At 41.8% G+C, this 11,899-nt stretch overlaps 1 protein-coding gene and 1 long non-coding RNA gene across 2 annotated transcripts; both read right to left on the reverse strand.

Annotated features, from left to right (window-relative positions):
- Positions 1–1,044: 1,044 nt before the first annotated feature.
- On the reverse strand, positions 1,045–2,016 carry CBY2 (chibby family member 2). The gene has a single exon (XM_032679248.1). The coding sequence runs from the start codon at positions 2,014–2,016 to the stop codon at positions 1,045–1,047; it is 972 nt and encodes a 323-aa protein (XP_032535139.1).
- Positions 2,017–9,433: 7,417 nt separating this feature from the next.
- LOC116781933 lies at positions 9,434–11,696 on the reverse strand. Its single transcript, XR_004355027.1, has 3 exons — positions 11,620–11,696; positions 10,194–10,272; positions 9,434–9,501 (listed from the first exon to the last, which is right to left on the reverse strand). It is a non-coding gene; the product is annotated as an uncharacterized LOC116781933 (long non-coding RNA).
- Positions 11,697–11,899: the final 203 nt, after the last annotated feature.

The following is an 11,899-nucleotide window of genomic DNA, read 5'->3' on the forward strand; positions in this document are numbered from 1 at the left end:
GAACATTGCTCCTCTTCTCACCTGATCCTTACACATACAGCACTCCCTGCACCACTGAGAGCCAGCCCTTTACCGTCAACCATGAGAGATTTTCCTGAGCATCTTGAAGCCCTAACAGCAGAAGAAAATGCTGCTTTCTTTAAGCCTCTGAAGTAAACAGTCATCACTGGTACTTGGCATGGTGTTGTCTGAGTGAAATACAAGGTGAAAGATAATTCATGCTTTAGGTAATTTGGTGCCAAATCACTTAGAGACCTATAAACTAGAGTGACAACCCGGTTTTGGAGTCCTGTTGCAAGAGATAAACCTTACCATAACCTTTCCTTTGCTTTACAATAAAGCTCCTACAATTGCTCTGCAGAAGTCTCCTTATGCCTGTCTTCTTAGATTACCTAAAGGCTCCTATATTCTGCCTGAAAGATTGTGACAAATTGCACTGCATCCGGGATGTCCAAGACAGAGGAAAATGTGTTTCCAGCTGCTCTGGTCACATAACTGAGACTGGATGATAGAGCAGAGCTGGTGAAGATATTGGGGCTTACCCAGAAAGAATGTGGCACATGTAATGTGTTTTTCTGTGTCCCATTTTCTTTCATGGGTCCATGTCATCTGGAAGGCTACATTTTCCATAATCTACTGCTTACCCTGTATGAAAGACAGAATGCTGGTGCATGGCAGAAGATACACTTCAGCCATTGAACTTGGCCATTTGTAAGAAAGTAAGTGACCACCAGAGACTCAAATTCAGCTTGCAGCTGGTATCCTCAAGCATGAATTATCTTTTGAAGATCTAGCCTTATTATCAGAAACTTTGAAAAAAAAAAAAAAGCTGAAAAACATGATTCTTGACTCTAGGCAAATTCATGGCAGTCACCCACACTGTATAACCAGAAGGTGAAATACATCTAAGTAGTACAAGGAAGTTTCAGAATAACACAATGTTCCCCAGATGTTTTCAAGCTCTACTGGAATTTTATTAGGTTTCACCAAAAAAAAGGAGAAAAGCTTTCCAGGAATTGAACTAACAGGTCTTAGAACAAAGCTTCATGTGTCCCCAAGCTGACGCTTAGTTGACAACTTCTGTCCTGCTTCTTCATACATTGGGGAAGTGATGGCAATGATCTCCTTATCCAGCATTTCCATTTGAGCCATAATGTCTGACACAGTGTTTTTCACAGCATTCAGCTGCATCTTCAATTTATTGTAATCTTCTTGGAAGGATCCATCCATGTCATAGAGACTGTGACAGCCCTGTTTCTCCCCAGGGAGGTGGTTCATTTTCAGGAAGTTGTGGTGGAGCTCGCATAGGTCCGGGACAACCCAGAGGATTTCATGCTTACCTGGTGTAGTTGTGGCAGATTTGGTCTTATTCTGGGTTGGAGTAGTGCTCTTCTTTTTACCTTCATGCTTCTGCTGGGGGACTGGACCAGTGTTACCTTTTTCCTCAGCTGTGATAGTATCAGTGTTCTTCTGAAGATCTGAGGGGGCATCTTTGCTCTCTTTATGGACTGTGATTGCTTTTTGGTCTTTCCAGGTAACAGGAACTGCTTTATTCTCCTGCTGGAAATCCTCAAAGACTTTATTCTTTTCCTGGACTGCTTGGAGAGCTTTTTTGCCTGGGCTGAACTGAAAGTCTTGGAAGAATGGAAATGACTTGTTTTCGTTCTGGAGGCTTTGCTTAATAGCATCAGTGTAAATAACCCGAACAACTTTTTTCTGTGACTGGAGGCATTGTAGAGCTTTGTTTTCTTCCCAGAGCATCCTGGTTTTGATGCAGAGGACTTGGTTTTCCTGCCAGAGTGCTCTGTTCTCCTCCCAGATGCTCCACTCATTCTGTGTCTTCTTGCTAAAGAGTTTCCGGTGAGAAGGAAAGGGTGGCTGGCAGTAGATCTCATTCACCCATTTACCACCAGTGAAGACAAACATCTGGTCCCTTGGTTTCATTTGAGGGGTGATATAGTTAGTCTCAGGCTCTGTACACTGCATGCTCTGGTTCCTCAAATCAAATGCAGACATCGCCTTTCTTTAGTAAATTGAGGAGGGCTGTGTGAAAAGGCTTTTTCCAGGACTTCTGGAAGAGACCACTGTCCACTGTCAACGAGTAGGTGACACACTGGGATGGAGAAGCTTGATTAGGACTGAAAGAGCAGGGAACACAAATGCATAGACTTACTGCCAAAATTCCAAATCAGAATCAGACTACATTAATAATAGGAATGAGCAAATAAATGAGTTCTCACAGTTGACCATGTTACCCCTTTGATGCTGAAAGGTAAGGAATACACCAGATACTTAACTTATAGAAGCTGAGAAAATTGGCATTGGTAGATAAAGCACCCCTATGGCAGCACTACAAGCTGTTGATAAAACCTTGGACTTTTCCTTTGTCTCTCTACCGCATTTTTACGGACCTATAAGAAAGTAAAATGCAAGAATATCTTTTGCCTCAGAATAACCTGTTCCCAAATGACTGACAGACACACAAATTAAAAATTGTTATGAGGCTGAAACAACTTTACAAAATAAAACATTTTTAAAGGATCATAGAGCAAACTGGATTTGAGAGAAGGATTTTCTTGTTGATGTTGAGTAGCCTGTGTTAACTGGACACCACAAAAATGCTGTGGCAGTTTTGATCTTAAAATCCACAGAACTGCAAACAGGAAGAGCATGAAGTGATACACTATGCACAGACAATTTAAAACTCCAAACCACAGCCCTGGGACAACAAGACCAAGACAGCTCTGTTGCTCTTTGCATGTTTTTTTGACAAGCTCCCATCACCAGGGTCCAAACATTGTCACAACCCATAGATAATTCTCCATCTTTCTTTCTCATTTCTCCTGTCACTTTTTTCTTTATATCCCTTGATAGTTCTGTTATTTTTCTTGCTTTCTAACCCTGCAATAGTGATTGCTTATCTTTTTCCTACAGTCCATCTGCCTGTTTTTCACATCATCAGAAAACTCATCTCTAAAATCCATACTGCAGGGCCTCACCTTTAATGCTTCTCATTTCAGTCACAGGAACCTCAGCTGAACACTATTCTCCCCCTTTCCTCTACCCAGAATGTTGCAGCTTGAATCACCTTCTAGTCAGGAGTAAACCAAGGCAAATGAAGGACTTCAGTCTTTTACATGAAAAAAAAAAAGCAACCCACCAAATAATCAAAAATGTTTTGTGCCAAAGAAAAGCTTATTTTCTGCAGTTTTAACCAAAATTAAATGAGTGTGATTTTCATGATGAAATTATTTCAACTGAGGTTGAACTGTTTTTATAACCAAATTGTTGGAATTCTTAGGGTTTCTGCACAATGTTTCTAACAGAGCAAATGTGCCTTTTTCTGGTTAAAAAAATAAGAAAGAAGTTAGTTGTCAAATTTCACTCAGGTCTACTCCTCTCCCCAGCTGCCCTTCTGTCCCTTGGAAAGCCTTGTTCTGCCTTTTTGTCCATGAGGAGAGTTTTACCTTCATGAATCTTGCCCTCATGTCTCTACTCCAGGCATTAAGCACGGGGTGACCACCACACACAATCTCCTCGTAGCCTCCAGCTCTGCCATCCCATTGTGCTGTGTCCTATTTTTGCCCTCTCCTTTTCAAAACCTGCTTCCCCCCTTTCCCTGTCATCTCCACAAAACAGCACTGCATCTCCAGGCTCCTCCAGGTTACTTCCGAGAGCAAATATTGATAGATGCATCCTTCACCCCCTTACTAAGCTTGTCCAAATGCTCATAAAATTTTTGCTTCATTTAAAATCCAAAAGTCCTTAATATAGGAGAGGGCTATTGCAATATAGGTATGGTTGCAGTAACACTTGATTTTTTTGAAATAGGGTTTCCACCTGACTTTCAGGGTTGTCTTCCACATCACTGGCTGCTTAATCATACATCAAACTTGTGTTTTCATAGTATCATTCCTCTTCTAAAAGGGATTTCCCTAAAATCTCTTTTTTAGCAGTTTTGTTTTCACTTACACCACATATGTTCAGAGACATATATTGCTCCCTCCCTTGCACCCTTTCCACTGCAGCCTTTCTGACCCATCCCATTCCATTGGGGTGCCCATCCCATTGAGCCATTCGCTTAAGAGTTGAACTCGATGATCCTTGTGGGTTCCTTCCAACTCAGAATATTCTGTGATTCTGTTTCCCCCAACAGCCCAAAGACAGGGGCAGAGGGCAAATCAGTCATATGGGGAAAAGACCCCTAAATATCCAGAGGAGATGCAGAAAACATCCAGCATCATAAGCCCAGACCCACCTGCCACTGTGTATGATGGGCCAGCAGCTAGAGTTGTTAAAGTCACTTTCGGTTAAAGTGTTTAGACAGCATATTTTCAGGATAAACAAAAATGTATAATATATACGGCCTTGAAGGACATTATCTTGGGGACAATTAAACCTGACAGTGGCTCTGTCAGCTCTTTTGCACTGCAGGGGACACATCAACCCAAGCTTCAGAGAGAGACTTCAAGTTGCCCCGCCTCCCGTATAATTTTTCCCCCATCTCTGAATAACCCTGGGAAATGCTGGGAGCTGGGGTGGATGGGCGAGGTAGCCAGCTGCAGGGAAGCCACACAAAGTCAAGACAGGCTGGGCAATTTGATTGCACTAAATTGCACACCCAGCACATGCTCACCTTCTCACTGAAGCCAGGGTTCTTCCCTTCTCCCCATGGTAGAGTCAAGCGTCCCGGTCTGAGGTCCTGCTGCTGCGGAGTGTCCAAGGGCAGAGAGAGTGCACAGCAAGGGACAGTGGGGACTGACAGTGATGTGAGCACTGGCAGAGACCTTGCCCCAGATGCAGCCACCTGCTCCCCCCACCAGGGGCTGGGAACTCCTGCACACCCTCCTTGCACAACCCACTTCTACACTTCTTCCCTGCTGTCATCTCAAGATTGTCTTTGATTTTTCCCAGCATTGCTCTTTTGGGTTATTTCTCATGGAAACGACCTTTCTGCTAGCTCGGCTCCCATGCCCTTTCCTGATCCCAGACTTCCTGATCTGCCTTTGATGCTCATAACTGAGAGGCATTTGGATGGATTCTTTCTCCATCACACCTGCTTAAAACAAATTTTGTTTGTATTTTGAATCTCCAAATTATATTTGTTGCTGGACTGATACTGATACATTCAAAAATCACATCCTTGTATGCGCTATGAGAATCGAAGTTATTTTCCAAGAACAATGGCAGTTTGAAGTTCTTCTTTGATTATACGTTTAAGAGCAGATTATCACTAAACCCTATTAAGAAGAAAGTAGAATATGCAGGGCATTCATGCATTGCAAGTTTAGATATTATTTTTAGCAGCTATTCCCACTTCCATGTCTTTACATTTCTAATGATCTCATTGTCTTTCTTATTTGCTACATTTTTCAGATGTGGAATTTTTTTTTCTAATCAGAGTTCTTGAATAATAAATACAGCAGTTAATTTCTTTTCCAGTGAAAATTACCATGGTGACATCAGCCTCAAGGTGACTGTTACTGCTTTAGGAACTTGGAGGTACAGTTCAGCTTTGGTGTTACATGAAAATTATAAACTGAGGTATAAAATTCTTCTCTGTAATTTCTCCCTTGCTTATATTTAATCTTAGACAACAAAAAAAAAATCACAGATTACTATGGCAACTCCCCAGGGAGCATTCTTTATTTGAGCTCCAGGATCTTGTACAGGAAAACAGAAAAACGTCCTCAAAAGAGAAAGGAAAAGATTTCAACATGGGGTGCTTACGCTTGGCCTGCCATCAGAGGGAATTTAAGGGCACTACCCTGTGCAACCAGTTTTCAAGAGAGGTGACTGAAATGGTCAGTCTGAACTTCTGGAGAACTGAGGCTGTGGGCACTGAAAGTGACCTCAGATGAACATTTAGAAGTCTTAGAGCTGACTAGAAACTGACTTTAAATAGAGACAAGTGCAGCATAAGACTGATCAGCAGAGAAAGCCTGCTTAATCAAAAACCATGGAGAACTAAGTTGGTAGTGTATCTTTGCCTTTTCTTATGCAGTATTTTCCTTAAAGTTGTGTAAAGTTCTTCTGGCAAGTCATTTATTTGCTGAAAATTATGAATTCAAATGCCAATACATTTAAATCAAATTTAGTGAATATCATGAAATATGTTTATGCACACATAAGAATTGGAAATGCTGCAACAGCTCACTGAATAATTTTTTGTAGCAGCTATACTGATTTCTGAGCTGGACTCTCAAAAGGACTGAGATGTCATTCACAAGATTATAAAGGCAGAAACAATGCTGAGTGTGTTCCCCTCCCTGCCAAGAGACAAGCAACTTCTGCTCTGTAAGAAGAGTTTGACCTGACTTCCCAGCTGAGTGCTTTGTCCAGAGCTTCAAACTACTCAATTTCCCAAAGATGTTTCACTATACAAAGAATTAAATAGCTGTCTCTCCCTGCACTGAGTGCTGAGGAGTCTGCAGTTGTTAGCCTCCTCAATTAAGGTGGTTAAAACAGAGCCTCACACCCCAGCAGAGAGCTCCAGCTCAGCTTGGCTCACACATGCACCCTATAAGGGAAGGTGTTGCCGAGCCAACAACTGCTGCATGGCCTGGGACACCTAAATGGGATCAGCTTTGCAGATCAGAAAAGAACTGTCTCTTCTTGACAAGGATTAAAAAAACTATGTGCAGAATTCCTGTCTCTCATGGGCACCAAGCAAGACACTGCTAAAATTGTGGGAACAGGGGGAACATTACATTTCACATGCAGAGGCAGGAGCTGTGAGTCTTGGTGAGTAGAACAGAACACGAGAGCACAGATTTGAGCTGTGATGTCCTGCAAACATGCAAGATTTGGGAGTTGAGGGCATTTCAGCTCATGCTGAACACAGCAGTTCTTCCACATGACAAGTATCTCTGGGCGAGAGGAAAAGTCAGTGGTTCCATTCCTGATTGACAGGGAGAAAATTGAGAGTTCAAGCTCATTAAATAATCTCTAATAGTGATTTATGAGGTCCTGTACATTTTAATCTAAAAAAAAAATTAAAATCATCTAATTAGCTAAGTGTGTAATCCTGTATATTAATTGTCTATTAGCCACTTCTTAATTATAACGGAATGGTTATCAAATAACATGTGATGTCCACGTCGCACCAATTAAGTCATTATCAGACTAGCTCCTACTTTAATAAGGATCTGTTTAACTGAAGTCTAACTATTTCATTTTATCTTAAAAGCAGTACAGAAGAGGAAACAAACACCTTAAAAAAGTAGTATCCTATAAGGACTTAAGAGACATTGTACTGTAAAAAATGATACATGAAGAATCATGAAACCAACATAAAAATTCCATTCAGACACTAATCCAAGGATTTATCAAGGAACCTGAAAACCCAGACCTTGTGTTTAAATTTCTCCAGAGTTCCTTATTCATCCACGTGGACCTTCTGTCATTTTTGCCTGACTTCCTCTTTGTTGGGATGTATTGCTCCTGAGCTTGGAGGAGATGATCCTTGATTAATAACCAACTTTCCTTGTTGGCTTCTCTATCATTTGGAGAAGGAATTTATTATCAGTGCATTCCAGGAACATCCTGGATCATTAATGTCCTACTGTGTTGTTCCCCCAACAGATATAACGTTGGATGAAGTTCCTCCTAAGGACCGTGGCTTGTGAACATGAGGCCACTCCTACCTGTCTACAGAACAACTCATCCACTCAGTCTTCCTGGTCAGGCAGCATGGAGTAGACCCCCACTATAATGTCACTTATCCCTGCTCTCCCTTTAATCCTAGCCCATAAGCTCTCGGTTGGTTCCTCATCCATTCCTAGGCAGAGCTCCATGCACTCCAGCTAGTCATTGACATAGAGGCTGACACACTCCCTTCTCATCTCCACATCCTGTCCTCCTGTATCCCTTTATTCCAACACTCCAGTCACAGAAGCCATCCCATCACATCTCCAGGAAGCCAATAAGATCACAGCCCTACAGGCATGCATACTTCTATAATTCCTTTTGTTTATTCCCCATGCTTTTGATAGAGACATTTAAGTTGGGTCCCCCATTAAGCTGACTTACTGGCTGGAGTGGCCAGAATCACATTGTGCTGCACTTCAGGGGCTCTCCTGCTGACCTGGGATCCCTCTCCAGGTTCTGAGCATCTCTGGCTGGCACTGGCATCAAACTGGTAGGAGTGGATAGATTGAGGTTTCCCTCCCCTGGTAACATTAGTTTAAAGCCCCCTTCACCAGCTTGTCAAGCCTATGACCAAAGGTGCTCTTCCCCTTCTCTGACAGACGAACCCCATCAGCTCCCAGTAGACCAGGTTTCTTGAAGTGAGTCCCATGACCTAAGCAGCCGAACCTCTGGCTGTGGCACCAGTGTTGTAACCATTTTTTGATTCTTCGAAATCAACTGGCCCTTTCAAATCCCTTCCCCTTGACCAGGAGGCCCAAGCATCTTAGAGGAGCACTGTACCCCAGAGATACAATTTCTAAAAATTATGAGTATGTAAGGTCCAACAGTCACTCCTAAGATTTTATACAAACTCTTCTCCCCCTTTCTGATTACTCATGTTTCATTTTCCAAGAAATTTTGAAATAACTTACTTGGTCTTGTACCCATGTTCTGACAGGCAAACACTGCTCAGTACAACTCTCTCAGTCTTTATGGGCATGCAAGATTTGTTCTCCCATTATGTTAGCACTAGATCTGCAGAAGCAGACTTCTAACAAGGCACAGAACCCACCTGGTAATCTTATTAAAAATCAGATTTGTCATTCAGAATCAGTCTCTGCCTGGTGGGTTTCTCAAATGGTAGTTCTGTCACCTGAGTTTTGCAAAAAGCTCTGCACCCAGCTTCAAGGACTATCCTTCCACAGCATTTTTGCCTGCCATGGCACCTGGATTTTTACTGAAGCTGATGGGCTTGTGCAAAGCAAGCATCCTAGGAAAAATATAAATACCTTGAAGGATCTCTGAAGCTTAATGCCGGACAGTGTACTTTTGCCAAACTAGATATTTAAAAAGCACATGAAGAAAAAAAGAAAATATAGGCTCATAACTAAACTTCAGATGTAGAGTGGCACTGAAAGAAGACCATTTCAAGCTCTGTGGAGCCACTGGTTTACCTTTTCTAGCATGTATCATGCTTTGATGGGCCATGGCACACTTTACTTAGAGGAACACAGTTTTAACACCTGCTCATCTCAGGATTTAAATTGCTACCAGAGTACTCTTTTAATGGTATGCCTAAAGAATAGAGGTTTCAGTGATGAAAAAAGAGAATAAACAGTTAGATCCCAGGTACTATTGTTAAGCACACCTAGGAACAGTTAAACAGGCAATTGTAGAAATGTTATGCAACCCCTAGGAATGACTTTATGCCACAGAAGCAGCCCCTCTTACCCATTTCCCTCATCTTTTAATCTACAGTCTGTCATGGGGTGAATAGAGGTTATAAAAGTTTTGCAAAACTACCTGCAAACATCTGTGCAAATTTGGGGTCACTGTCTGTCCAAATGCTTTGTGGTGGAACTTGAAAAATAACTGGAACCAGAACACACATCCACTTAGAGAAATGCAAAGAGAAAGAAACAGGTTAACCTGTCTTCATATGTGTCTGGAGGATATCATTAACATTAATGTAGTCATAAAGCAGCACCTGCTGGCTCAACACAGCAAATCTTTGCCTACTACCAATTAACTCTTCAAAAAATAATAGAGAACAGTTTTTGCCCTTCTGCCCCAAGCACAATAACTTGTTTCCTGCTAAGCATTGTTAATTATAATGTCCCTGCTGCTCTGCCTTGCTCAAATGAACAGCCCCATGAGTGGCATAAGCTTCATAGCAAGGTGTATCTCAGCAGGAGCATGTGCAGAATTATTGAGCTTTAAAAAATATTACACTACCTTTTATTACTATTGTTGTTCCTTACTTGGTGTAGAGCTTTCACTCTTAACCACCCACAAGGAAAAACCCACACATCTGTGAGATACTGGATCTGGATCTCACTGAATTATTGATATGGGTCGAAGGTAAGGCTGCCTTATCACATAAGGCCTGCTGAGAGCACATGGCAGAGTCGAAAGGTCCTGCAGCGGACATGGCTGAGCCCATGCAGAGCACATGGCATCACTGAAGGCCCTGCAGCCAGGCTGTCAGTCAAGGTAGACCTGCCTGGTAGCCTGCCCACACCCACCCCTGCAGCATAACTCACTCTGGCCTGGAAGACACTGACCGGATATCCTGCCTGGGAGGGAAAACTGAACTCTATAAATACATGAGACTCCATGTGAGCTCTCTCTCTCTCTTCTCTCCTGCAACATGAACCATGTGAACCACCAGATCTTGTCGATAACCATTTTTTCTTTTCTCTGTCTCTCTCTTTTCTCTTGCTGCCCGCACCATGTGGATCATCGAATCTTGTCATCCATTTTTCCTTTCCTCTCTCTGCTTCTCTCTTTCTTCTCTCTTTAACCTTTTAATCTGTTTTCTTCTTTTACTCTTTTCCTTCTCTTATGGGTAACTTAAAACCAATGAGTCGAGTTTTACTAAAGCTGGTATACTGATTGTAGTGATTGTAATGGGTCTTTTTGCTGAGTGTTTTAGTGAAACATTTTTTCTTGGTTGTATTTTACTCCTGTAAAATCTTTTGCCAAAATATCTTATTTTTCTCACTAAATTAAAAGAATTTCTCTTAGAGAAGAGTGTGTGACTCTTTCTCCAGATGCTAATTCAAGGTTATAATGAACCAAAAGGCTTTCAAAAAGTCTTAAATAAAATGTAACTGCTCTGGGCATCTTATGGCTTAAAATCTGGCTTAAAAAGTGTAACAACATCTCTATCAAAGAACAGATCTCACCTAGGTGAAGGGACAAACTCCATGAAGATGTTCCCGTTGCAGTAATGTCAATGATTCAGTGAGCAAAGTCTGAGAAAAAGGCTTATGTGGGGCAAGTTGTGTGATGAGATGGGGAGAGACACTCCTCAAAAAAATCTGTAACCTTGTTCTCCATTGCTAAATGTGAACTACAGTCAGATTGCTGATGGGAAGAGTGAAGGTGAAAGTTACCCTTCTTCTGTGGTTAAGTGTGACAGGTCTGTGACCATACAGCTGGACATTAGCTGTGTGCTACCAGCTTTCACATGTCCTTGGTTCTCCTTCAGTGGCCTTTTTAAATCGACTCTTCTCCAGTCGATGCAACTGCCCCTTGTGCAAGGTTTCTGATATGGTGTCCAACGAGGTCACATATACATAAGCTTTGGATCTCTGATTTACAGTGTAAGGGACACTGTCTCTTCTGCAAGGTGTCTCTTACAGCATGTCATGTTATATGACTGAGCTGCTAGCCCTGTCAGGTGTCCCTCCTGGTCTGAGCAGAGTTGGCTGTATAAGAAGCAAAGTTAAGCTGCTTCTGCTTAGGAAAAAGATAGCTCTTTTCTTTCCACCTGTATACAGGGATGAGTTGGCAGAAAAATGTGATTCCTATTAAAATATTTTGCATGGTATTTAACCTGAAAATTGTGGTAGAGACCATAATCCATCTAAACTTTCTGTACAAAATAAATATACAATTTGTGATAGTCATTAACTAACACCATTTTGCATAACACAAACACTGAGGTTACACATTGTGCTGATGTTACTCTTCCTCTTTTCTTACCAAAATCACTTTCTGCATATACAGAGTATCAGGAATCTGATTTACTGTTCATGCTTGTCAGAGCATTCCAGGTGATCACAGACCAAGTACCATGGTGCTCATTGCTGAATGGACAAACACCAAGGACACTGGCTCCTGTACTTACAATAGAAAGACAGAAATGTGTAAATATAAGCCAAGTTGTCATTAGTGCCTGACTGTATGTTTATTCACAAGTTTGAACTGCATGGAAAAGAACAGTTGTTCTGGCTGACAAATCTCTGTCAGCCCTTCTTTTATG

The sequence above is a fragment of the Chiroxiphia lanceolata genome, chromosome 2 (assembly GCF_009829145.1).
Source record: "Chiroxiphia lanceolata isolate bChiLan1 chromosome 2, bChiLan1.pri, whole genome shotgun sequence".
Classification (NCBI taxonomy): Eukaryota; Metazoa; Chordata; class Aves; order Passeriformes; family Pipridae; genus Chiroxiphia; species Chiroxiphia lanceolata.